Below are 23,996 nucleotides of genomic sequence, written 5' to 3'. Positions count from 1 at the left end.
TCCTTCAACTTGTGATTAATAGTTAACAAAGACAAACAATTCTCATCAAGTCTGGTTTGATAAAAGATGACCAATATTCTTTTTCTTGTACAAATGAAACAAGCAAAGTGATGTTAGTCACTCTTTAGTCTTGATAAATGTCAGTCTTTCCTGATGTTCTTGCAACAACTTAGTGTCTGAATGTCAGGGAAGAGGCTCATGTGATTAAACTGAGAGATTAGTGGGCAGCTCAAGGTTGAGATGAACAAAAAGGTTCAAACTGCAGAAAAGAACTAATGAAAATATGTTTGGAGATGAGGTCAGGTTACCAGCTAAATCCACAAGACACACTTAACTTCCATTTCACGAAGTTTATTGAACATTAAGAAAAAGCACAAGCAGCAGAATCACTGGGATATCAGAACATTAGACATTGATTTCACCACTTTACAGCAGAAATGCAGATATTTATGAGTTTATTTGTGCTGATGGGAGTATGGGTCACATCATCACAGGGAAACAAACAGGCCTGGAGATCACTACTCAGATAACTCCCCAGATATGCAGCCTCTGTGTGTACAATAATTCACTACAAAAATTCAAAAGAATATTTTAAATAAATCTACCTGCACTCTACAGTTGTCTGGGTACCTTTGTGCATCAAGGCGATTGAATCAATGAATTTAACCCAGGTAGGTACCTTCAAGTTTGATATTACAAAAGTTTAAGCAAATATTTAAGCTTTTGGAATAATTTACAGTTCCAATATTAACCTTTTCCCTCTATATACAAAGAATTCTTGAAAACCACCTAGTGAGAAGAACAACTAGCTTAATTTACCTAGAGTAGACCAAAGTAAAGTATGGACAATACATGACTGGAAAAACCGAGATTGAAGTACAGTATAAAGCTCAGTCCTTAAAAGATGTCTTTGCAATCCTGCTTTATCATACTTTCTCCTCATTCATGGTTTCTTTTAGTTACTCTTTTAAAGGATTTTTTCTAAGAGTTCATATCACTATATAGCAATGAATGAGCTAGAATTAGCTACACAGACCAGCCTGGCCTTCAACTTACAGAGATCTGCCTGCCTTATTGCCTCTAGAATGCTGGAGAGTAATTTGCTAACCCACCCTCCTCATGATTCCATTGAAGTTACAACCTTGAATCTCACCACATTGTTTCACATTATTCTACTATTTTTGAATAGTCAGAGTACATATTTCCTGACAAATAATAATTAAGCCACTTTCTCAAACATACACAGTAACCTTCATTCAAATTCAAATGTAGCTTCATCCAAAAGTCGGATCATTCTCTTCACTTCATCATAAAACATAACTTTCTGGTGACTACTGACTACCTAGCTGCAGGTACCATTGATTTATAGATTTTCCTCTAGCCAGCTAATATACTTATCCCTCATTTTTAATCCTGAATGTAAAAACACCGGAGCTCTGGTAAATGACATAGCTCCATGGATTCCTTTCTCCATGTGGTCATGGGTAACTTGGACCCCAACATTTCTAAGTCGTGTGACGTAAATGAGACCATCATCTCGTATGATGTCATGTTCACAAGTCAGGATGTAGGTCCGGGGCAAACTCTGTAACTGGGAGTCATTGGCTAACAAAGGGAACAGCCTATGATCCATAAGTGCCACATAGGAAGCATTCAATTTCCCAAAGATGGGCTCCGTGTAAACATGGTTCTTTTTATACTTCTCAGGAAGGAGGTCACTCCAGTTAACAAACTTGAACAGGTGTCTTGACTCTTCAGGCATGTGCTCATTCTTCAGTAAAGCCTGGGGCAGTGTTTCATCTTCAGTCAAATATAGGCATGCCAACTTAATTATCACCTCCCTGGACAGAACTGGACCATGTTTATAGTCTTGATACGATGGCAGAAAGGTGTCAATCAACTGTAGGCCAGGGTATATCAAGGCTTGTGCCTTAATTCTGTCTTTGAATTCTGGATCATTCTGTAGCTAAATATATAATGAATACTAATGAGTTAATAGCTTTCAAACAAAAGGATTGGTAGCTTCAGTTCAATATGCTGTGGTAAAATAAATTTATTAAGTTGAAACATTGTTGGTGAATTTCTCATAAAATTAACTCATTAATGTAGAGGCATGAGTGTGCCATTTCACTTTCACCCGTGCAGAAACAATGCATATTCTGTTGCTTTACACAACTGTTCATGTATGACATCCAAACAGGAATATGATCAGAAAGATAAGAAGCATCCTAGGAAACTATAATGTTTTCTTGTTTGTTTCTTTTAAGAAATTTAGCTTTTAGCCAGGGCATGGTGGTGCATGTCTTTAATCCCAGCACTTGGGAGGCAGAGGCAGGCAGAACTCTGAGTTTGAGTCCAGCCTGGTCTACAGAGTTCCAGGATGGCCAGGGCTACACACAGAGAAACCTTGTCTTGAATGTCCTCCTGCCCTCCCCCCGCAAAAAAGAAATTTCACTTCTGTTATTTTTAGTAAAGTTATACTATGCATCTCAGTTTGTTCTGGAGCATTCTGTCACTCTGTCTCAGACTCACAAGTGTCCTACAAATAAACATACATTATCAAATCTAGTTTCCCTAAAATGATTTTTGACCTAAGTAATATAATGGGCCAAAAGTATAACTATAATAGAACACAAATACCAAAGCTCACATATAAAATCTGGTGGAACTTGACATGCTAAAGGAGATAATTAATATTTATCTAAGTACTGTGGCATGATTGAAGTGACAGAAGATAAAGAAAATAATTTATGAAAACCAGAAGAGCTGGAAAGGAAGTGCAGAGCGACCTAGGTCAGAGCGGGTCTGAGATAGAGATTTCCAAAAGATCAGGATTGAGCCAGCGACCTGGGCCAAAGCAGGCCTGAGGCAGTGAGCTCTGTAGGAGTGAGATTGAACCAGCTACCTAGGCTGGAGCAGGCCTGAGAAAGTGAGCTCCATGGGAGCAGGAGCAGATCCAGACCAGGGACATTTGTGGAGGCAAGACTGAGTTAGCAACCTGGGCCAGAGCAGACCTGAAACAGTGAACTCCACAGGAGCAGGTACAGGGGAGCAACTGATGAGTGAGTGGGCCAGAGACAGAGACCACTGTGGATCTGGGTGTGAATATGGGACCTTCAAGGGAGTAGACCTAAGTCAGGGCCCCTATGGGTCTAGGTGTGAAGCTGGGACCTCCAAGAATATAAGCAGGAACGAAAGATCTCTGCAGGTCCAGGCATGAGTCTGGGACCTCTGAGGGAGTAGGCCTGAGCCAGGACCTCTGTGGGTCTGGGAGCATCCAAGTCTGGGACATCCAAGGAAGTAGACTGGAGACAGAGACCTCTGCAGGAATGGATCCTGACCAGGAACATTACAGAAACAGGTCTGAGCTGACGACCTAGGCTAGAGCAGGTCTGAGACAGCAAACTACAACGGAGCAGAGCAAAGCTCAGAAGCACTGAGTGACCTCCAGGAACATGGAGTGACCAATGGAGTAACTAGAACAGTGGTACTGACTGTATCATGAGGAATAACCATCTGAGCCTTGGATTCACTGGCACCTAGAAGATTAATCAACAGAATCACAGACAGCCCCAACCACACAACACCACAAAGAGCAACATGACACCAGTAAAACCTAAAGAGTCTACAACAGCAAGCCTTGAACAATCAAATATAGATAAAGCAGATAAAAATGATCTAAGAAATAACTTCAGGAGAGTGCTTGAAGCTCTTAAAGAGGAAATGAGAAATTCCCTCAAAGAAATGGAGGAAAAGACAATCAAAAAGTTGGAAGACATCAGCAGATTCCTTAAAGAAAACCAAGAAAAAGCAATCAAACATATGAAAGAAACTAATCAAAACTTGAAAATTGAAAAGAGACAATAAAGAAAACACAAGCTGAGGGAATTATAGGAACAGAAATAATGAGAAAATGATCAGGAACCATAAACACAAGCATAAACAGCAGAATACAAGAAATGGAAGAGAGAATCTCAAGCACTGAAGATACAATAGAGGAAATAGACTCATCAGTCAAAGAAAACATTAAATATAATAAGCTTAGCCCAAAATATCTAGGAGATATGGGACAACATGCAAAGGCCATAATATGTATAGAAGAATAATAGGTATAGAAGAAGGAGTAGAAGTTCAACTCAAAAGTACAGAAAACATATTTAACAAAATCATAGAAGAAAACTTTCCCAACCTAAAGAAAGATATGCCTATGAAAATACAAGAAGCTTACAAAACACCAAATAGACTGGATCTAAAAAAACTCCCCTTACCATATAATAATCAAAACACTAAACATTCAGAGTAAAGAAAGAATATTAAGAGCTGCAAAGGAAAAAGGCCAAGTAACATATAAAGGTAGACCTATCAAAATTACACCTGACTTTTCATTGGAAACAATGAAAGCCAGAAGGTCGTGGTCAAGTGTTATGTAGACATTAAGAGAGCACGGATGCCAGCCCAGACTACTTTACCCAGAAAACCTTTCATTCACCATAGAAGGACAAAACAAGACATTCCATGACAAAACCAGATTTAGCCAATACCTAGGTACAAACCCAGACCTACATAAAATATTTGAAGAAAAACTCCAACCCAAGGAAGATGGCTACATCAACAAAAACACAGACAATTGATGGTCTCAAAGCAGCAAATCCCAAATAAGGGAAAAATGCACAAATTAACATAACCAACAATAAAAACTAAATTAACAGGAGATAGCAATCACTGGTCATTAATATCCCTTAGTATAAATGGACTCAACTCACCTATAAAAAGGCACAGAAAAAATGTAGAGCTCAATAAAAGTCAATTAATAAAGGCACAGGCTAACAGATTAGATACAAAAACAGCATCCATCCTTCTTCTGCATACAAGAAATACTCCTCAACATCAAAGACAGACATTGTCTCAGAGTAAAGAATTGGGAAAAAATATTCCAATCAAATGGACCTAAGAAACAAGCTGGTGTAGCTATTCTAATATCTAACAAAAGAGACTTTAAAATAAAATCAACCAAAAGAGGCAAAGAAGGACATTACATATTAGTCATAGGAAAAATCCATCAAGAGGAAATCTCAATACTGAATATCTATGCCCCCAATACAAGGGCACCCCCATATTTGAAAGAAACACTTCTAAAGCTTAAATCATATATTAAACCCCATACACTAACAGTGGGAGACTTCCACACTTTACTCTTACAACTGGACAGGTCAGTCAGATGAAAAATTAACAGAGAAATAAAGGAACTAACATATATTATGACTCAAATGGACTTAACAGATATCTATAGAATGTTCCATCCAAACATAAAAGAATACACCTTCTTCTCAACAACTCATGTAACCTTCTCAAAAACTGACCACATACTTGGTAACAAAACAAACTTCACCAAATAGAAAAAGTTTGGAATAACCCCATGTATCTTATCAGATCAATTTTATATTGAAATACAAAATAAAGTGAATGAGAAATGACACCACTCTGTCAATAAAGTATTTGTTGATACACGTTCGAAGGCCTGATTACAGATTGCCGGAACCACGAAAGCTGTGCATAGCAGCATATGTGTGGATAGGGTGGACAGAGGGGGATTCAAGAAGTTAACTGACAGTCATTCTAGCTGACTCAGTGATCTCATGTCCGGTAAGAGATCCACTTTCAAAAATAAGGTAGAGAAATACAGGGGAAGCATCTAGTGTCAACCTCTGACTTCTGCATGCATGGGTATACACATGAACAAGCACTTGCAAATACATACACTTTTTGTAATGTATATACTTGCATAAATACATACACAGAGACATCAAATGACAACTATTGCATTAAAGGTGGAGAAAAGGAGAGAACAATTGTTCTTTGGGCAGAGGTTGAAAACTCCACATGCTTTAAACCAAAAAGAGCTGGAATAGATGCTATGATACACTCCCCATGGAGGACAGTGTCTGGGATTCAAATTTCACTAGTTCTCTGCTGTCCTGAGTCAATAAATGCCTGTGCTAAACCCACTGTGATAAAATTTCACGGTGAAAAATACTGTCTTTATCTCTTAAGTTCTTACTTTAATGTTTATTATAAAAAAGATTTTTCAAATAAAAACCATCACAAGTACTCATTTATACCAATGTCTTTCATTATAAATTCCAAAATGTGGATTCTAGTACACTACAAGGATTTCTGAAGGCGATAAGCCAACTCCCCTATAGAGACACTGGTGATCAGCTAAAGGTTCCTTTTCACTGAAGAAGACAGTTATGAAAGAACTGGACGTGTCTAAATTTACCTAGGACACTGAGGAAGATCGTAGGAGCAGCAATGGGAATCTTGACCTTGGCAAGTCAGATGGATCACAGAGTCTAACCTGGCCCAAAGCACCTGACTCTTGTAACACAGAAAGGACACTTGGTGGCCACATCTCTGCTTTTCACGGTCTTTCCACATCTGACAGCCTGTTGTGACACCACACCTGGGCCTGTGGGAGAGGCTTCACCCTTACAACAGAATAAAAAGATGGCCTAACACTATCCAAAGTTCAGGCCCTTATTCCAATTACCCTGATGCCAGAACCTTGGAAGAAAAATCAGTACAGCTCTAAGGCTGACTTCTGTCAGGATTTTGTGAAGAGGGCCATAATAAACACAATGTCTGATATTGCTTGACTTAGTTCTAAATAGAATTTCACTAGTCACTCCAGTGAAATGCCAAGGCAGTTTGGGTAACAGTTAAGCAAAGGTTACATTTGGCTCCCAGTGTGGCTGGTGAAACATAGGGCACAGAGTGCAGCAGGAGGACATGGTGGCAATAGCAGCAGTGTGGGCCCTAACATCCCAGCACAGCAGAATCATCACCAAGGTAACTCTGTGTACTGGTTTCTTTATTTAGCCTTCCAGTATATGCTCTTAATTCCAGACAGACAGACAGGTAGACAATCACAGAGATGATAGATAGATAGATAGATAGATAGATAGATAGATAGATAGATAGATAGAGAGACAGAGAGAGAGACAGAGAGAGAGACAGAGAGAGAGAGGCAGACAGACAGACTACACACACATACACACACACGGGGGCGGGGCAGATGGATAGACAGACAGCAGACAGAGACCATGGAGGGGGAGGAGCATCTTTGTGCACGTGGAGGTCAGAGGACATCTTTCAGGAGGTATTCGCTTCCTTCAACATTTTGAATCCAATGACAGAACTTTTATCGTCAGAGTTGGCACACCCGCATTTTTACGCAGTGAATCAACTTTTCAGTGACTGATAACTCATTTTGTTGCAGTTATTTCAATTTCAATTCTATATTCCTAGCTTCCATGTGAAGTTTGCTTGTCTAGCATTCAGTGCTCCTATCTATCTTAAATCCTAAGTCAAAATTAATATTCAAAAATTAATTGAAAGATTAAAATGTACCAAGTTAATGATTCTGTACTAGCCAGAACCATAGGCTATCAGTCTGGCAAAACTACTTCATTTATTTGAGTATATATTAATTAATTTCACCATAATCATGAACACTTGTGTTTGCACATGTTAAAACTTAATCAAGAGCATCAGTTCCTAAACTCACAAGTAATTTACCTCTATTTCAATGATCATTTCCCACCTTATGTTAGACATTCTATGCATTGTGCCTAAAACTTGCTCAGTTAAGGGAAAGGTGATTTTGTCTTTATTTATCAGTTAAGTTTTTTTTTTTAATTCCTTTTCTCTTGACACTTTCTGAGCCACCGCAAATGTACCTATCTAGCCACACATCTTTATTGAACTAGCCCATCTTTCTCAATGATTTGCCATCTTGAAGACATCACAGTTCTGCTCTCTACTGAAGTGACAAATTTTAATCTCTAACTCTTTGTTTGTTTTGAACCATATGGTTTAGAATAGTGTCAGTTTTTTTTTTTTCCCTGATGGTACATGAGAGAAAAATGTGGTGTGCCACCACTTGAAAATGATAACTTTGAGGATTTGGTTAGTTTTTTTTTTTTTTTTTTTTCTCCACTGTGTGGGTTCTGGAAGTTAAATCAGGCCTTACGGCTTGGCAGCAGATGCCTTTGCCTTCTCAACTGTCACATCAGGCTGCCATGTTTCTTTAAAACATGAGAAAACACATGTTTTGTACTCTTGTCCATCTATAGCTTGTCTTTCTACTAGAAAAACCTGACCTGCTTTACAAGTTTCTGTAAAAAATAGTTCTGTTATTCTGAGAGCCTGTTCATGCACCTTATGAAAGAGAACACTGAAGTGACTCAAGAAAGATTTTGAGTATTTTATGGGCTTATATGATATGGTATTTCATAACAATTGAATAATAAAAGGGATAGTTGTCTTAAGATGAGTTAACTAGTTCTAAAAAAGGAAACATTATTGATTGGACTAAATTTCAAATAAAAATAGAAGTATTTAGTAAAATTTAATAAATATATACTTTGAGACTACACCAAATTTATACAAGGAAGTCAATCTATGTAATAGAAATGCTACAAAGTATTCATTTTCTTCTACAAAAGCATTTGGGGGAATATAGGTCATGTGTTGGAAGAAAGTACCAGCAAGCATCACTCTCTGAATTCTAGCCTTGAGAGGTAAGAGCAAGCAGCCTTACACTCCCACCGCCACAGGCAAAAGCAGCTCCTACAGCCATGCCTTCACTCTCTTGATGCACTGAGTATTTCAAACAGGAGCTGTTATATCCTATATCCTTTCTTAGCAGTAGACAATTAAAGCTAAATCTAAAGTAACATCCTGCAAAATGGATAATCTTGTTTATCTTAAATTTCATAGCTAATGATTTGAAACAAATGCAAATACACCTAAAACAGTGCTTCTTTTTGTGTTAGGATTAAAACATGTATATAATACATACAACATACCAGTTGAACCACTGCTGCTGCCAAGGTACCCCCAGAACTGTCTCCCATAATGCAGATGCGAGCGGGATCCACTCCATATTCTGCAAGAACCTTATTCTGGAGAAAGAACTTGCTTGCAAAAACACAGTCTTCAAGGGCAGCTGGAAATTGATACTGAGGAGCAAGTCTGTAGCTTTAGAGGGAAATCAAGAAGAAACACAACAGAGCCCTTGTTAAAAATATGTAACTAAATATCTCTCATACTCCCCAACAGATACACTGATATCTTGGCCCTACTCTGAATCACAAATGTCACCAATTAACCCCAAGATAACTGGTAACATTGGTCTTAAAAGTGAGGAGTAGATTCTGGTTCAGGGTTTCAGGTACTGATTCTAAGGAGAAATGCCTGAGACAGGTGCCTTTACCCTATGAAGCCTGTATACTTCCATGGTCCTCAGTGCACTTGTTGACACAAAAACAATTTAAAAACACTGATGAGATTACCCAGAATTTTTAAATGCCAAAAAATGAGAGTAAATTATTGACATATGACTTCAATTATAAACAGATGTAGGTCCATATTCTTTAAAATTGTAGAATTTCATATCACAAACTGAACATCAGAATTTAAGCCAACAATCATTATGGAATAGGAACATTCTAAGTATACCAATGGATCTTACTCAAAATTTTTAATTGTTTCATAAGACTAAGTACTAACAGTAATACAGTGTCTTTTCATTTTTCGCTTTGCTTCGTGTGTGTGTGTCTGTGTGTGTTCTGTCTTTGGAGCGCACCTCCAGTGGGCTACAACATTTATAATTCTATCATTTTAATATCTATTAGAATCAGTGAATTATTCACACGCTTATTTTAAACAATATCAATCATATGGTACATGTAGATATTTGTATTTTAATCTGGGTCTTACATATTTGAAAATTAGTATAATATGAGCAAATGACATACAAATATCATTACTCGTCAAGGTAGAGAACCGCAAGTACCTAAAAATGTGCAGAATTCTAAAACATTGTACAATATATCACACCATTTAAAAAAAACTAATCTAAAATGATAATATGATAAGTTTGGCTAAATTATTGCAGGAAATGCACACCATTATTACTATCTTAATTTAGATATTTCTCAAAACTCACATAATATGTCTTGTCCCATTAGCAATAATTAGTTATGAGTAGACAGAACTAATCTCTCTAGTATATCCTACTTGCAGACAATGTACTCTCAACTACGAGATTCTTTATGGTGTTTTTGTCTGAGGTCTACAATCCTGTAAAGTCTATTTCTACTCTGTGTGCTTTGGTATTGGCAAGAGGTGCAGCAAACTTTTCATTCTCCTGATAGGGTTCTCAGTGGTTCAGAGGACACAGAAGTTCATAAAGTAATAAACATTTGCTCATATTTTTGAATGTTATTGGAAATGCTGGTAAAAATAATGAGATAATAAGACATTGCTTGGCCGGGCGGTGGTGGCGCACGCCTTTAATCCCAGCACTCGGGAGGCAGAGGCAGGCGGATCTCTGTGAGTTCGAGACCAGCCTGGTCTACAAGAGCTAGTTCCAGGACAGGCTCCAAAACCACAGAGAAACCCTGTCTCGAAAAACAAAAACAAAAAAAAAAAAAAAAAAAAATAAGACATTGCTTGTATAATGTCTTAAAGTATTTGAATTTTCCCAAAGTTTCACTAAAAAATACTAGACTCAAGAACAACACTAACCGCATACTCTTTTATAACTAGGTCAAATAAAACCCATCATCTTAAGCATATAATGAGTATACTTTATGTATGTTACTTGCAGATCAAATGATCTGCTTCTATAAACCAGGTGGGTGTCAAGTCCTGAAAAAGCCAAGCTTAGGTAGTGAGAGCAAGGGCTGTGGTAAGAAATGCTATCATTCCCTTACTCTATTCCCACAACAACAGCACCAAGCTTGTTTGCGGTCCATCTGCTCAGGTCGTCACTGGTTGATATCTCTGAAACAATAGAAATAAATATCAATTGATGCACTGTAATTAGAAAATAATGGGTACCCACCACTACCTATGAATGTGATAGAAATGTGCATTGTGATTAATGATGGAAACCCTGCAATCCCCGCTTTTGTCGCCATGGAGAACAATACTCTGTCAGAAATCAGGAAAAAAAAAAAGGATTGTCTGTCACTCATTAGTACCATATTTCATAGAACTCTTGGTAGAGGAATTGAGAAATCTGGAATTAAGTTAAAAATAACATTGTAGCTTTTGTTACAATGTTCACAAATTCAGATATTTTTCAAAGTTATTTTTAAAGAAACTTTTCAATGAAGGAACATCAACTTACTCAAATCAAGGTGCAATTTTAGTGTAATTAAAACAAATGAGATTTTCCTTGGCTAGGTTTACATATTTATGTAAAGTCATCCATATTTAATAAGCTTATAAGTAAACTTCATATTCCCTTTCTGTATAAAAGATACAATTTAATTTTTATTAAAATCAAATAATAACATGTTCTTAAATTTGTAGTTTTTTAAAAAAGTTAACTGTGGATATAATTAACTTAAAAGAATTCGAAGGGATACAAAAATGTTTTACTAAACTTTTAATAGATAGCAGTGACAAGATTTCTTTTAATCTGCAATATATATTAATTCACCTCAAGATCATAAATTGGTATTCATCATGTTAAATGTAAAAACATAATAACCACCAGCAAATAAACTAGATAAAAATCATAATTTTTGGTTAAAAAGTAATACATTTATGAGAATATATGTAGGCAAATATAGTTGAAATACAGAGTTAGAGAAGAGGCAGAAAGTAGGCAAAATAAGAAAATAGGAAGGGAAGATCTATACTTCGATGTGTGACAAAATATTTATTACTAGATGGCCAGTACATCTGAAATGTTTCCCCACAATGAATGTGGCCATATTTCCACATTATGAAAGGTTGAGAAAGAAGGCAGCAGAAATGAAGAGAGAGTGAAGAGCAGCCAGGAATGAATGAATAGGGAGCAATCTAAACGGCAGAATATGTAGAGAGGACAGGAACAAGAAGGTGCTCAAAACATGTCATAAAGCATAGGAGCCAAACGACAGTTCAAATAGAGCACGGTGGTCACTACTAGGGGGCATTTATCTTTCTCATGTTTTTGGAGTTTTATTTCCAAGCTTACTCTTTTTTTTTCTTTTTATTAAGATGTTTTTTTTTAATACAGTCTTTTCTTATTTTACATAGTTATCCCCATTCCCACTCCCTACCCTCTTCAGGCTCCACTCTTCCCCCCACCCAACCATCCACTCCTCAGGAATGGTAAGACTTCCCATGGGGAGTCAACAAAGTCTGGCACTTCACATAAAGGCAAGACCAAGGCCCTCCCCGCTAAGTCTAAGCTGAGTAAGGTATCTGTCCAAAGAGATCGTGCTCCTAGATGCTATTTCAAGCACGAGGGATAAATCCTGGTCTCACTGCCAGTGGCCCCACAGACTGCTCAAACCTCACAATTGTACCCGACATTCAGTGGGCCTAATTTGGACCTATGCAGGTTCGCCCACTGTCAGTCCAGAGTCAGTAAGCTCTTACTAGCTCAGGCCAGCTGTTTCTGTGGTATTACCATCATGGTCTTGACCCATTTGCTCAAATTATTGTTCCTCCCTCTCTTCCCCTGGAATGAGGAAACAGATAAGACCTCCTGAGAAAATTCGGAGGCGGCTTGAAGTGAGGAAGGAAGGGCAGGGGGAGGTGCGAAGAGTGGGGAAGAGGAGAACATGAGAGAAAGAGATGCTCAAGAAGGAGGAAGGGCAGTGAGGGAGAGAAAGGAAAGAGATATCTTGATTGAGGGAGCCATTAACAGAGAAGCGAGAAACACAGCACTAGGGAAATTCCCAGGAATCCACAAGGATGACCTCAGCTAAGAGTTTAAGCAACAGTGGAGAGGGTGCCTAAACTGGCCTTCGCTTGTAATCAGATAGTTGACTACCTTAACTGTCATCAGAGAACCTTCATCCAGCAACTGATGGAAGCAGATTCAGAGATCTACCGTGAAGCACTGTGCTGAGCTACCAGAGTTCATGCTTACTCTTTAAAACAAGAATATGCTACATCTGTTAAAGAATTCACATGATCTGTTAATGGCCAGTTATAGCTGTTAAAGAATTCTTATGATCCATTATTGACCAGTTACACAGTCCATTTCACAGTAGAATTTATTGAACTTAAGTTCAGCAACAATGTTAGAGATTAAAAACAGGATGTGTATGGAGAAACAAGTAAAGAATAAAGTAGAGAAAAACATGAAACCAATAACTAAAGAAGTATGTACTAAAATGTTAGTATATTAATATCTGTAAAGTCTAAACAATAGCTTATTTCACAGTGGCTTCAGCTTTTCATTTGTTTTAAAGTTGTAGCCACAAATGAAGGGCTAATGTAAAAGAAGATGAATAAACTTATTTTATACAAGCTAACAGTAAAGAATATTAGTGCAGCAAAGGGCATCGCTTTCAGATTACACAGCTCAAAAAAGAATCAAAAGGAGAGAGAAACAGACATGGGCACAAGTCTCTGAAAATAAAGCACAATTAGGTAATCACTAGAAAAAGTAACTGGGGTCAACAGAGGTGAAGGCAGAAAAGACAGCACATACTTAGGAGTCAATAAAGGGGTTATAATTGTAGAAGAAACACAATTCAGATGATGATTTGGAAGGAAATATGCTAAGGAAATTAGATTTATCTTGACCAAAAGATAAACATGTCTTTTCCCAGGATATAAGTAGAGAGTAGTGAAGAAGGGATCAGTAAGATGCTAGGAAGATGCCAGTAAGTGTGAAATGGGTAAGAAGAGAAGTGGACTGGGAGGTGACAAGCACATGGACTTATGTGCTGGAAGGAGCAGGTAAGGTTGGAAACAGGATGGAAATTTAGAAATGTCATTGGAGCCAAACAATGGGACTATCTGCTTCTGAGAGGTGGCATTGTCCAACCACTGTGACTTGGATGGCCTGGGGCCCGAAACGCTGGAGGGGGAGCTTCTAGAAGCCCTGGTTTCTGCCAATAGGACTGTTGCTTCCTCCCTTTTCGAATTCTTTGAAAACCTTCCTTAATCATTTGCTTCTGCAAAACTGAAATGCTGGCGATGATATCAATCCAAAAAATGCGTACTCAGTTGGCTGTTCAGCTGAACACATTAACATTTTAATTTATTATATTTTTATTTTTAATTTACTCTTCTCTCATTTATTACATCCTGACCACAGTTTTTACTCTCTCCTCTCCTTACAGTCCCCCTCAACTCCCCTCTCCCTCAAATTCACTCCTTCTTTCCCTTCAGAAAAGAGAAGGCCTCCCAGGGATATCAACAAAATATGGTATATCAAGTTATACTAAGACTAGGCACACCTTCTCAGTTTTGCTCGTTTTGAAATTTTTTACAGTCCATGAAGAAAAAATACTGGCTATAACAAGTTATAGGCTCATTGAAGAAAAGAGTGCTATCACTTGTTTATTACATATGTTAAGTATACAGTACAATAGCCCAACACTTTGCTGTACAGTGAATCTGTAAGTCATGAAAGCTTAAAATGGTCTGTCTATCTGTCTATCTATCTATCTATCTATCTATCTATCTATCTATCTATCTATCTATCTATCTATCTATGCCTCTGTGTGTGTGTGTGTGTGTTGTGTGTCTGTCTTAGCTACTACATTCTTTCCCCTCCAGAGATGAATCCATGGGTTATAGTTAGTAACTGATTACTCAGCTTTATTTTATTGTATCATTTTAATACAAAGTTATGCTTTGGATTATAAGTGTCTACATTATTGTTGTATTACAATCTACAACTTGAACAAATGTTAACCGTGGTATGGCAGATCCAACAGTTAAAGAACTTTGTACACACACACACACAGAACCTGGTTCCCATCAATGTTTTATATAATCTGTGTCATTGGCAGCTTTTTGGCTCAATTCAGAGTTTTTTGTTTACACTTTCAAGTCTAGGTTGTATATATGTTTATTTAAAAGTAAATTTTTCCTAACAAAAGAATCTTACTTCCACATGATACTTTACTTACCAATATGTGTGAGCCATAACCCATACATTCCAATGTATCTCTATTAAGAAGCAAATATTATTCAAGTCAACTTTATATTGTTAAGTACTCTGTCAATGCATAGCACTTATTTTAATATTAATATATGAACAACACATATATCAGAAATACACTTACTGCAACTTCCAAAGACAAAGATGCCACCGTGAATGTAAATTACAGCTGGTCTCTGTCTTTCAGACTTCTTTTTTGGCAAGTACAGACGAACAGGAATGTCACTAAAGTTTGTGTCAATCACTGTAATGTTTTCATCTGAAATTGGTTTTGTATAGTGAGCTGCTGCTATTACTGAAAATACTTCTTCATATTTCATAAGACCTATGTTTTCAAATAATATGCCCTATAAAAGCAAGACAAAATTTTAAACAGTGAACATTTTTAATAACAATAAATATGCACACATGTAATGATAAAATTAAACAGTGATCATACTCTAGAGGATTTATTTTATTTCCTAACAATATTTTAGTAGCATGAAATTCTCAATACATTTATCTGCTCCAGATCAGCACAAGATTGAGTTCATGAATAATTCATTATGGATAGCAGATGGCTCAATACAATACCATTGCATTGAGAAAATAGTGGTTGTTAAAAGTTAATAAGAAGATAAGTCATTTTCTTGCATAGCTGTTAATGAGTTACCCTTGCTATAGTAAATAATCTCCTTCCAAGGCTCAAAGAAGAAGCTATTAAACTCATTGGATCACACAAAAGAATGAAGACTTGAATGTTGTACGGAAAGGCCACTTGTTTGTCCCGGCCTCCCAGAATCAAAATAAACAAACAGAAACTATATTAAAACCCTGCTTGGCCCACTAGCTCTAACTTCTTATTGGCTAACTCTTATGTTAATTTAACCTATTCCTATTAATCTGTATATCACCATGTGGCAGTGGTTTACAAACAAAGATTCGACATGTCTGACTCTGGCGGCTCCATGGTGTGTCTCCCTCCACCTTCCTTCTCCCAGCATTCAGTCCAGTTTTCACCACCTACCTAAGTTCTGCCCTATCAACAGGCCAAGGCAATTTCTTTATTCATTAACCAATAAAAGCAACACATAGACAGAAGGACCACCCACACCACATGAAAGCAGGAGAAGAACTTGATGAGAAAATGGATTCCAGCAGACACAGAACAAATCGAGAGAAGGGAATTAATCAGGGAAATGTATACATCTATCAAATGATAAATAAATAAATGCTTGGAGATATTAAGCTGATATTGACCTGGAAGCTTAATCCCTACTTGCTAGCTTTTATAGGGTTTAAAGATGCTATGCACACTGCCAGAGAAGCACCAGTTTTGCTCAACTGTGAACCCTGTGAACTACAATAACCACTGGAGTAGCAAGACTTGCCCACTTTTAAAGCAGGGGTTTGACCATCATGGGGATAACCAACCACAATCTTATTGCATTTTAGTACCATTACAAAGGATGAAATTTATATCTAATTCCATGTTTCATTAAGAATCTGTGGATAGACAGGTCACAGGACATGAGAGAGAACTTACTATTGCCACTCTGTTAAATGTAGATTATTAAACTGACTCTTAATGACTTACTCTTATACCCGTAGATTAGTACATCTCTTAGTCCTTGTCAGAGAAGCTTCTGTTTGTAGTAGACTATGATTAATGAAGAGATGCAAAACAGAATAAGGTGAGGAGAATAAAAGACTAAGGAAGGTTCAACTCTAAATGGAACATTCATAGTGCCTTCTCTCCTGCCCAAACCCAGAGATCATTGCAGAAGAGGGGACTGAAGGACTATATAAGCCAGAGATATTGACTGAATACAAAGAAAGAGGGTTCTCAAGGTACAAAATGACAGTTTAATAAATTCTCTGATTGTGACAGCATGCACCAACCCATGCAAATTCAAATCTGGCTAAATCCTATAGTGGAAGAGAGCAGTGAACATAAAGTCCTACTCCCAGCCAAGGAGCTATTGGCATTTTTAGCCAGTCAAAGAGGGAGAATCAGTTTTTTAAGGATGTGGCTTCTGGTACATCACCTGACCTCCTGTGGACAGCCAAACATCCAAGAGTATTCAGGCAGTACAGACTGGACTTGATGGGTGCTTATGTGGTGTTGGAGGAAACAACGCAAGTAAGGAACTTTGGAGGGTGAAGTAGGGAGTTTCAGGAGTGGTAAATACACACAGCATTTCTCTGTGTAGCCACGGCTGTTCTGGAACTCACTCTGTAGACCAGACTGGCCTTGAACTCACAGAGATCTGCCTGCCTCTGCCTCCCAAGTTCTGGGATTAAAGGCATGTACTACCACCAGCTGGCTTATAATTTATTCTGTAATAATAATTATAATTTATTTATAAACTGTAATTTTATTTAAAACAACATTTTCTGAAAAGTATGTTCCAATATTTTATTTTATTTTGTTGGTCATTCAATTTAGTGTTATAAAATTATCAGTGTGTGTGTGTGTGTGTGTGTGTGTGTGTGTATAGACATGTTGGCCATGTGTGCTTGTTGAAATCAGGTATAAACTTGGCTGTTGTCCTTATTATTTGAACGGGTTAAAGACAGTTTCAGTTGTTCTATCTGTATAAGTCAGTCTTTCTGGCCCAGGAGCTTCTAGTGATCCTCCTGTTTCCACGTCCCCTCCCACTGTAGGAGATGCATGCTAACATATCCCACAGTCTGTGAGTTCTGGAGACCTTGGGGCAGAAACTAATGCTTGCACAGCAAATGTTTTGCCCTCTATGCTGTCTCCATCATCTCTAGTTTAGTTCAGGGTATTAAAATGCTTTTCAGTAACTATGTTACTCATAGTTCATGTCCTCTATGAAAAAGCTATAAAACAGCATCTTCTCTTCTTAAGATGACTTGAAGCCAGAAGAAGTCACCTTCTATTCATGAAATTGAAGACAGGCTCTTTTTAGTATTTCTGATGTGCCATCTAAAACATCGCTGACCGATTTCAGTTGAATCATTATATATTTTTGCGTGTCTAGAATATTTCAGTGCATTTACTGCTGTGTCTGCTTCATGATGCTAAGGTTATAAATGAATACATATATTATCAGATATTATGCCCATCTACATTAATGGTGAGGGTACGTACTCCAGAAAACCCCATGACTGATCATTGTTACACAGATAGTAAGAACAAGGTAAAATGCCATTTATCTGGGCCAGTGGTACATATGGTCTTCTTTGTAAAATTAGCTGATACATTATATATCTGAAAAACAAAAGTTAAAAAAAGATAAATTCTAGAAGACTGTAACAAGTAGGAGATCAAAATGGTAGTTGTATAAAAATTATGTTTGAGGAATGACAGGTACTGTTGATGGTATCAGAACTGTTGCTTCATTATATTCAAGATATTTTTAATAGTATAAAACTCTCAATTTAAAAGCAAGTATGCATATAAGAACATCTATTAAGAAAAATATCCAAAGCCAGATAGTTTTAGGGTAGAATTTTACCAGACTTTCAAAGAAGAGTTAAAGTTAATACTCCTCAATTACACAAAATAGAAACAGAAGGAATATTGCCAAATTTATTTTATGAGGCCACAGTTACTGTTGTATTTTTAAAAAAAGAATGAAAGAAAGAAAAAACGGCGCATGAGAGAAAGACACCAAGCAACAGAATTCATGCAGAGGGGCTTATATTAGGGTAAAGGGAATGTAAAAAGAGAGAAGGAGGGAGACCAGCCTCTCTATGCCCTTAATATTAAAGCACCCACATATGTCAAAGAAACATTACTAGAACTCAAAGCATAGATCAAACCCCACACACTAATAGTAGGAGACTTCAACACTCCTCTCTCACCAGACAGAAACCTAACAGAAAAAAGAGAACTAATGGAGTAATGAATCAAATGTACTTAACAGACATCTATAGAACATTCCACCCAAATAGGAAAGAATATACCTTCTTCTCAGCATCTCATGGAACCTTCTCGAAAATTGATCACATACTCAGTAACAAAGCAAACTTCCACAGATAACCACCTGTGTCTTATCGGATCACCATGGAATAAAGTCAGAATTTAACAACAATTCTACCCCCAGAAAGCCTACAAACTCATGGAAACTGAACAATCAACTACTGATCCACCCCTGGGTCAGGCAAGAAATAAAGAAAGAAATTAAAAGTCTTCCTTGAATTCAGCGAAAATAAAGACACAACATACCCAAACCTATGAAACTATGAAAACAGTGCTAAGAGGAAAGTTTGTAGCACTAAGTGCCCACATTAAAAAACGGAGAAAGCTCACATTAGAGACTTAACAGTACACCTGAAAGCTCTAGAAAAAAAAAAAAAGCAGACTCACCCAGGAGGAGTAGAAGACTGGAAATAATCAAACTGAGGGCTGAAATCAACAAAATAGAAACACAGAAAACAATCCAAAAAAATCAATGAAACAAAGAGCTGGTTATTTGAGAAAATCAACAAGATTGACAGCTAAAGAAATCTATAGAATCACAAGGACATAATTTTTTTAAAGCCACACAAAAAGCATCCACCATAATCAAGTAGTCTTTCTTATAGGGATGCTTGAACAGTTCAACATATAGAAATAAATAAATGTAATCCATCATATAAACAGGCTGAAGGACAAAATCCACAAAAATCATCTTATTGGAAGAAAAAAAGGCCCTTAACAAAATCTAATATCCCTTCATAATAAAAGTCCTTAAATGACTAGGGATACAAGGGATATACCTCAACATAGTAAAGATAATTTCCTGAAAGTCCGCAGCTAACATAAACTGAAATAGAAAAGAATTAAATGCAAGCGTTTCCATTAAAATCAGGAGCATGACAATGATCTTCACTCTCTTCATACCTATTCTATATAGTGCTTGAAGTTTTAGCTAGAGGAAAAATACAACTGAAGGATAAAAGTGTTAAACAGAGAAGTAAAAGTACCTTTATTTGCAGCTGATATGGTTGTATACATAAATGATCTTAAAAACTCCATGAGGGAACTTCTGTACTAGATAAATACTTTCAACAAAGTAACCGGATACAAAATTAACTAACAAAAATAGTAACCTTCCTATATACAAATGAAAAGCTTGTAGAAAAATTAGAAAAATGATACCTTTCACAGTAGCCTCAAAAAATTAAAATATCTTGGAGTAAATATAACCAAGCAAATAAAAGACTTTTATGATAAAAGCTTTAAGACATTGAAGAAAATATTGAATATATCAGAAGATGGAAAAATCTCCCATGCTTATGGATCAGTTGGATTAATGCAGTAAAAATATCAACCCTGCTGAAAGCAATTTATAGATTCAATGTCGTCCTCATCAAAATTCTAATACAGTTATGCATAGAAATTGGAATGAAAAGTTTCAGCTTCATATGAAAGTACAAAACAGATATGATAGCTAAAACTATCCTAAACAATAAAATAACTGATACATATCACCATCCCCAATCTCAAATTGCATTAAAGAACTATAGTAATAAAACAGCATGATATTGGCACAAAAACATACACATTAATCAATGGATTCAACTTGAAGACTCAAGCACAATTCCAAACACCTGTAGCAATCTGACTTTTTGACAAAGAAAACATAAATACATATTGGAAAAAAGACAGCATCTTCAGCAAATAGTGCTGGTCAAACTGGTTTGCTGCATATAGAAGAATTCAAATAAATTCATATTTTTCACTTTGCACAAAACTCAGCTCCAAATAGATCAAGGACCACCACATAATGCTACATACATACCATGAATCTGATAGAAGAGAAAGTGGGGAATAGTCTTGAGCTTACTGGTGCAGGAAGAGACATTCTGAACAAGACACCATTAGCACAGACACTAAGAACAACAATAAATAAGACCTCATGAAGCTGAAAGGGTTCTGCAAGGCAATGGGCAACATCATTTGGACAAAGAATCAGCTACAGAATGGGGAAAGATTGGGAAAAATTGATGGAGCTAGAAACACATCATCCTGAATGAAGTAACTCAAACATTGTATTCTCTTACATGTTGACGTTAGCTTTTGAGCTTTCAACTGACATGCTACAATCTGTATAACCATACAGGTCAGGTTGGAATATGGGAAAATAGGGAAGTGGAGGATATTTCAAGGGAGAGTAAATATATCATATTGTTATAGAGTTACAATGGAGAGACTAGGACAGGGGGATTAAATGGCCAGGAAGAGGAAAAAGTGGATTATGGGAGGGAATAGTGGAAGAACAAGTAACACTTGAGGGGTCATTGGAAAGCCACTGTTATAGAAGATTCTTAAACTTTTTACATATATGTATATATATGGATTTATCAAATAACAGAGTTGACAATATCCAAACTAGACATCTTTTACCACCAACTAAAAAGTCCAGTGCCAGAAATAGGTTGCGTTTAATTGATTAATTGACCTAATTGGCCCCAAGAAAACCTCCCAATAACTCAAGTCATTGCCAAGACTAATGGCTGCATTCCACAAAATAATGTTATGAAAATATCACCTACATACCTCATTCAACAGGAAGCAGTTGAGCTGCTGCCCAACTAGAGCCATTTCCCCTACTGACTATTGTTCATGGTACTGGAAGGCACTCTGCATACCACCAGTGAAGAACAGTAAAGATTAACCCAGCTACAAACCCTGTGATTTACAATGTTCCCAGTTGACAGACTCATGCAATAGTTGTACAAATATTGTGGGAGTTACCAACCACTCTCTGACCCGATTTTAGAACTCATGACTGACTCTGCTTCAGTGGCTAAGACTCTGAGACTGAATAGGTCAGAGGCTTGGGGAAACACAAATGTTATGGATTCATTATAGGATAATAAATGACTCCCAATGAAATTCTGTGATTCACATAGATCAGTGTCTTGCTCAGCCATATTTAGAGAAGCTTCTTCCTGTGATAGATGGGAACAAATACAGAGACTCACAACTGGAGAATGTATAGAAAGTGAGAGACTTTTCTATATTCATTCTCAAGTGGGATGTCTTCATCAAACTCCTCCCCTCAAGTCTCGGGGAGCCATGTGGAAGAGGAGGTGGAAGGATTGCAAGAGGCAGAGGAAACAGATGATTCCAAGGAAACAGTGTCTCCCAGACACAGCAGGATGGACACACATAGGATTCAGAGACTGTGGAAGCATGCACGAGGCTAGACAAGCTCAAACCAGATGGGCTCTGGTGCTAGGAAGGGGAAGTGCACAGGAGCAACTATCATTGCCCAAGTAGCTATCTCAAACCAATCGCTGCTTGCATTGTAAAAATTAGTTTTATCCAGTGGAGTCTTGCTGGGTATATAAACCACACTGAAGGGTAGGCCCACGTTCAGCACAGACGGTCAACACAAAACAAACTCTATAGTATTTTGCAGTTTTTTTTTTTTTTTGTCTAATTTTTTTTTAGGCATTTCAAAATATCTTACTGGTCTTTCCATTGTAACCTATGGCTTCCAATATTGTGTTTCTGTAGTTGTATATGTATGTGTTGTGGTTTTTTGTCCGTTTGTTTGTTTGTTTTTGCCTGTTTATTTTCTAAAGAAAGAAGGGGTGGAACTGAATGGATGGGGAGGTGAGGAGTGTGTGGAAGGTGATGTGAGAGGGAACCATCATCAGAATATAGCATATGAAATTTCAATAAAAATGTGACTGGGTTTCAATGCATACATATACAAAGCACTGTAACACTAGACTGATCTCAAAGTAAGCATTAATTTCATATGCTGATTTTTTAAATTGTGGGTTTTTAAAATTTTATATATTTTTATGTTATATGCATTGATGTTTTGCTATGGATGTCAGGTCCCCTGGACCTGGAATTACAGACAGTTGTGAGCTGCCATGTTTGTTCTGGGAATTGAACCCAGGTCCTCTGGTAGAGCAGTCAGGCTCTTAACCACTAAACCATCTCTCCAGGACCCCGTATGCTGACTCTTTATTTTCATGTATAAAGTTGAAATGATAGTAACTTTTTCAGAGTAAAATTGTAGTAAAGAGATCTGTGAAAATAGAATAAATGTCACTATCACTTCTGTATGTTATTAAAACACATTTAGTATAACTGTAAATATATTGGTTTTATTAACATAATGACAACATCATTATCATTATAAAAATTTGTTCAATAGTTAATATTGACAAATATTACCCAAATAAAATACCCAATATATATCCAAATAAAATTTATTTGGAAGCCTCAGTAATACAAAGAATATGCAAATTTTCTGTAAACAAAATGTTTGAGAACCACCTTTAAAAAGAAAATCACTAGAATAATAAATGATTAAATGCATCAAAAGTTTAAACTTAATGGACATAAATGAGTTAGTTTTCAAGGACCGTATGAGCATGGGTATTACTGAGAACATTAAACATATCCAAACTTCCTGACAATTTCTAAATATTCTTTGTAGATAATACTATTTCTTTTATGCTGATGTTGATATATGGTCATTGCATGGACCAGTTTAGTAAACATTGTATGTCCCTGTGTCAGTAGGTAATCAGTTAGACACTCTAGTGATTAATTACACATCAATATTATCTGATTTACACATCATAAAGAAAGCCAGGTGGTGGTGAATGCCTTTATACCAGCACTCAGAATACAGAGGAAAACAGATCTCTGAGTTCAAGGCAAGTCTGGTCTACACAGTAAGTTCTATGACAAACAGGGTCACACAGAGAAACCTTATCTTGAAAAGCAAAACCAAAACCAAAACTCAAACCAAAACCAAATGGAACCAACCAACCAACCAAATACCAAAAACAGAAACAAAAAAAGAAAAGAAACAGAAATCTCTTTCAGACACTTTGAATTAAAAGAAGTTTCAAATATACTTATAACATGGCATCCCAGTTCCCCCAGTAAAAAATATATTACCACAAATGATGTCATTTTTATGAGAACATCCATGAATCTCACTTTCCAGGGTTCTTCAATATTCTCTGGAACAGGTGTATAAACACAGTAAGCAAATAGAACACAAAAGAATCCGAAGCACAGAGTTCTGCACCCCATCATAAAAATTTTCCACAC

At 36.9% G+C, this 23,996-nt stretch overlaps 1 protein-coding gene across 1 annotated transcript; it reads right to left on the bottom strand.

Moving 5' to 3' along the window:
* Window positions 1–1,363: 1,363 nt before the first annotated feature.
* LOC130866059 (arylacetamide deacetylase-like 2) lies at window positions 1,364–23,978 on the bottom strand. The gene is made up of 5 exons (XM_057757307.1): window positions 23,841–23,978; window positions 15,096–15,318; window positions 10,782–10,851; window positions 8,871–9,042; window positions 1,364–1,966 (listed from the first exon to the last, which is right to left on the bottom strand). Exons 1-5 carry the CDS (start codon window positions 23,976–23,978, stop codon window positions 1,364–1,366), a joined length of 1,206 nt encoding a protein of 401 aa, XP_057613290.1.
* Window positions 23,979–23,996: the final 18 nt, after the last annotated feature.

Source organism: Chionomys nivalis, chromosome 24, assembly GCF_950005125.1.
Source record: "Chionomys nivalis chromosome 24, mChiNiv1.1, whole genome shotgun sequence".
Taxonomy (NCBI): domain Eukaryota; kingdom Metazoa; phylum Chordata; class Mammalia; order Rodentia; family Cricetidae; genus Chionomys; species Chionomys nivalis.
This window is presented reverse-complemented; position numbering and strand designations above follow the sequence as displayed.

Excerpts from the sequence above, each read along its gene's own strand:
- LOC130866059 (XM_057757307.1), bottom strand. The coding sequence starts at position 23,978 with ATGGGGTGCAGAACTCTGTGCTTCGGATTCTTTTGTGTTCTATTTGCT. Across the intron at positions 15,319-23,840 it reads TAAAAATGACATCATTTGTG|GGCATATTATTTGAAAACAT; the intron begins GTAATATATTTT and ends TTGCTTTTATAG. Across the intron at positions 9,043-10,781 it reads GCTGTTGTTGTGGGAATAGA|CTACAGACTTGCTCCTCAGT; the intron begins GTAAGGGAATGA and ends TTCCCTCTAAAG.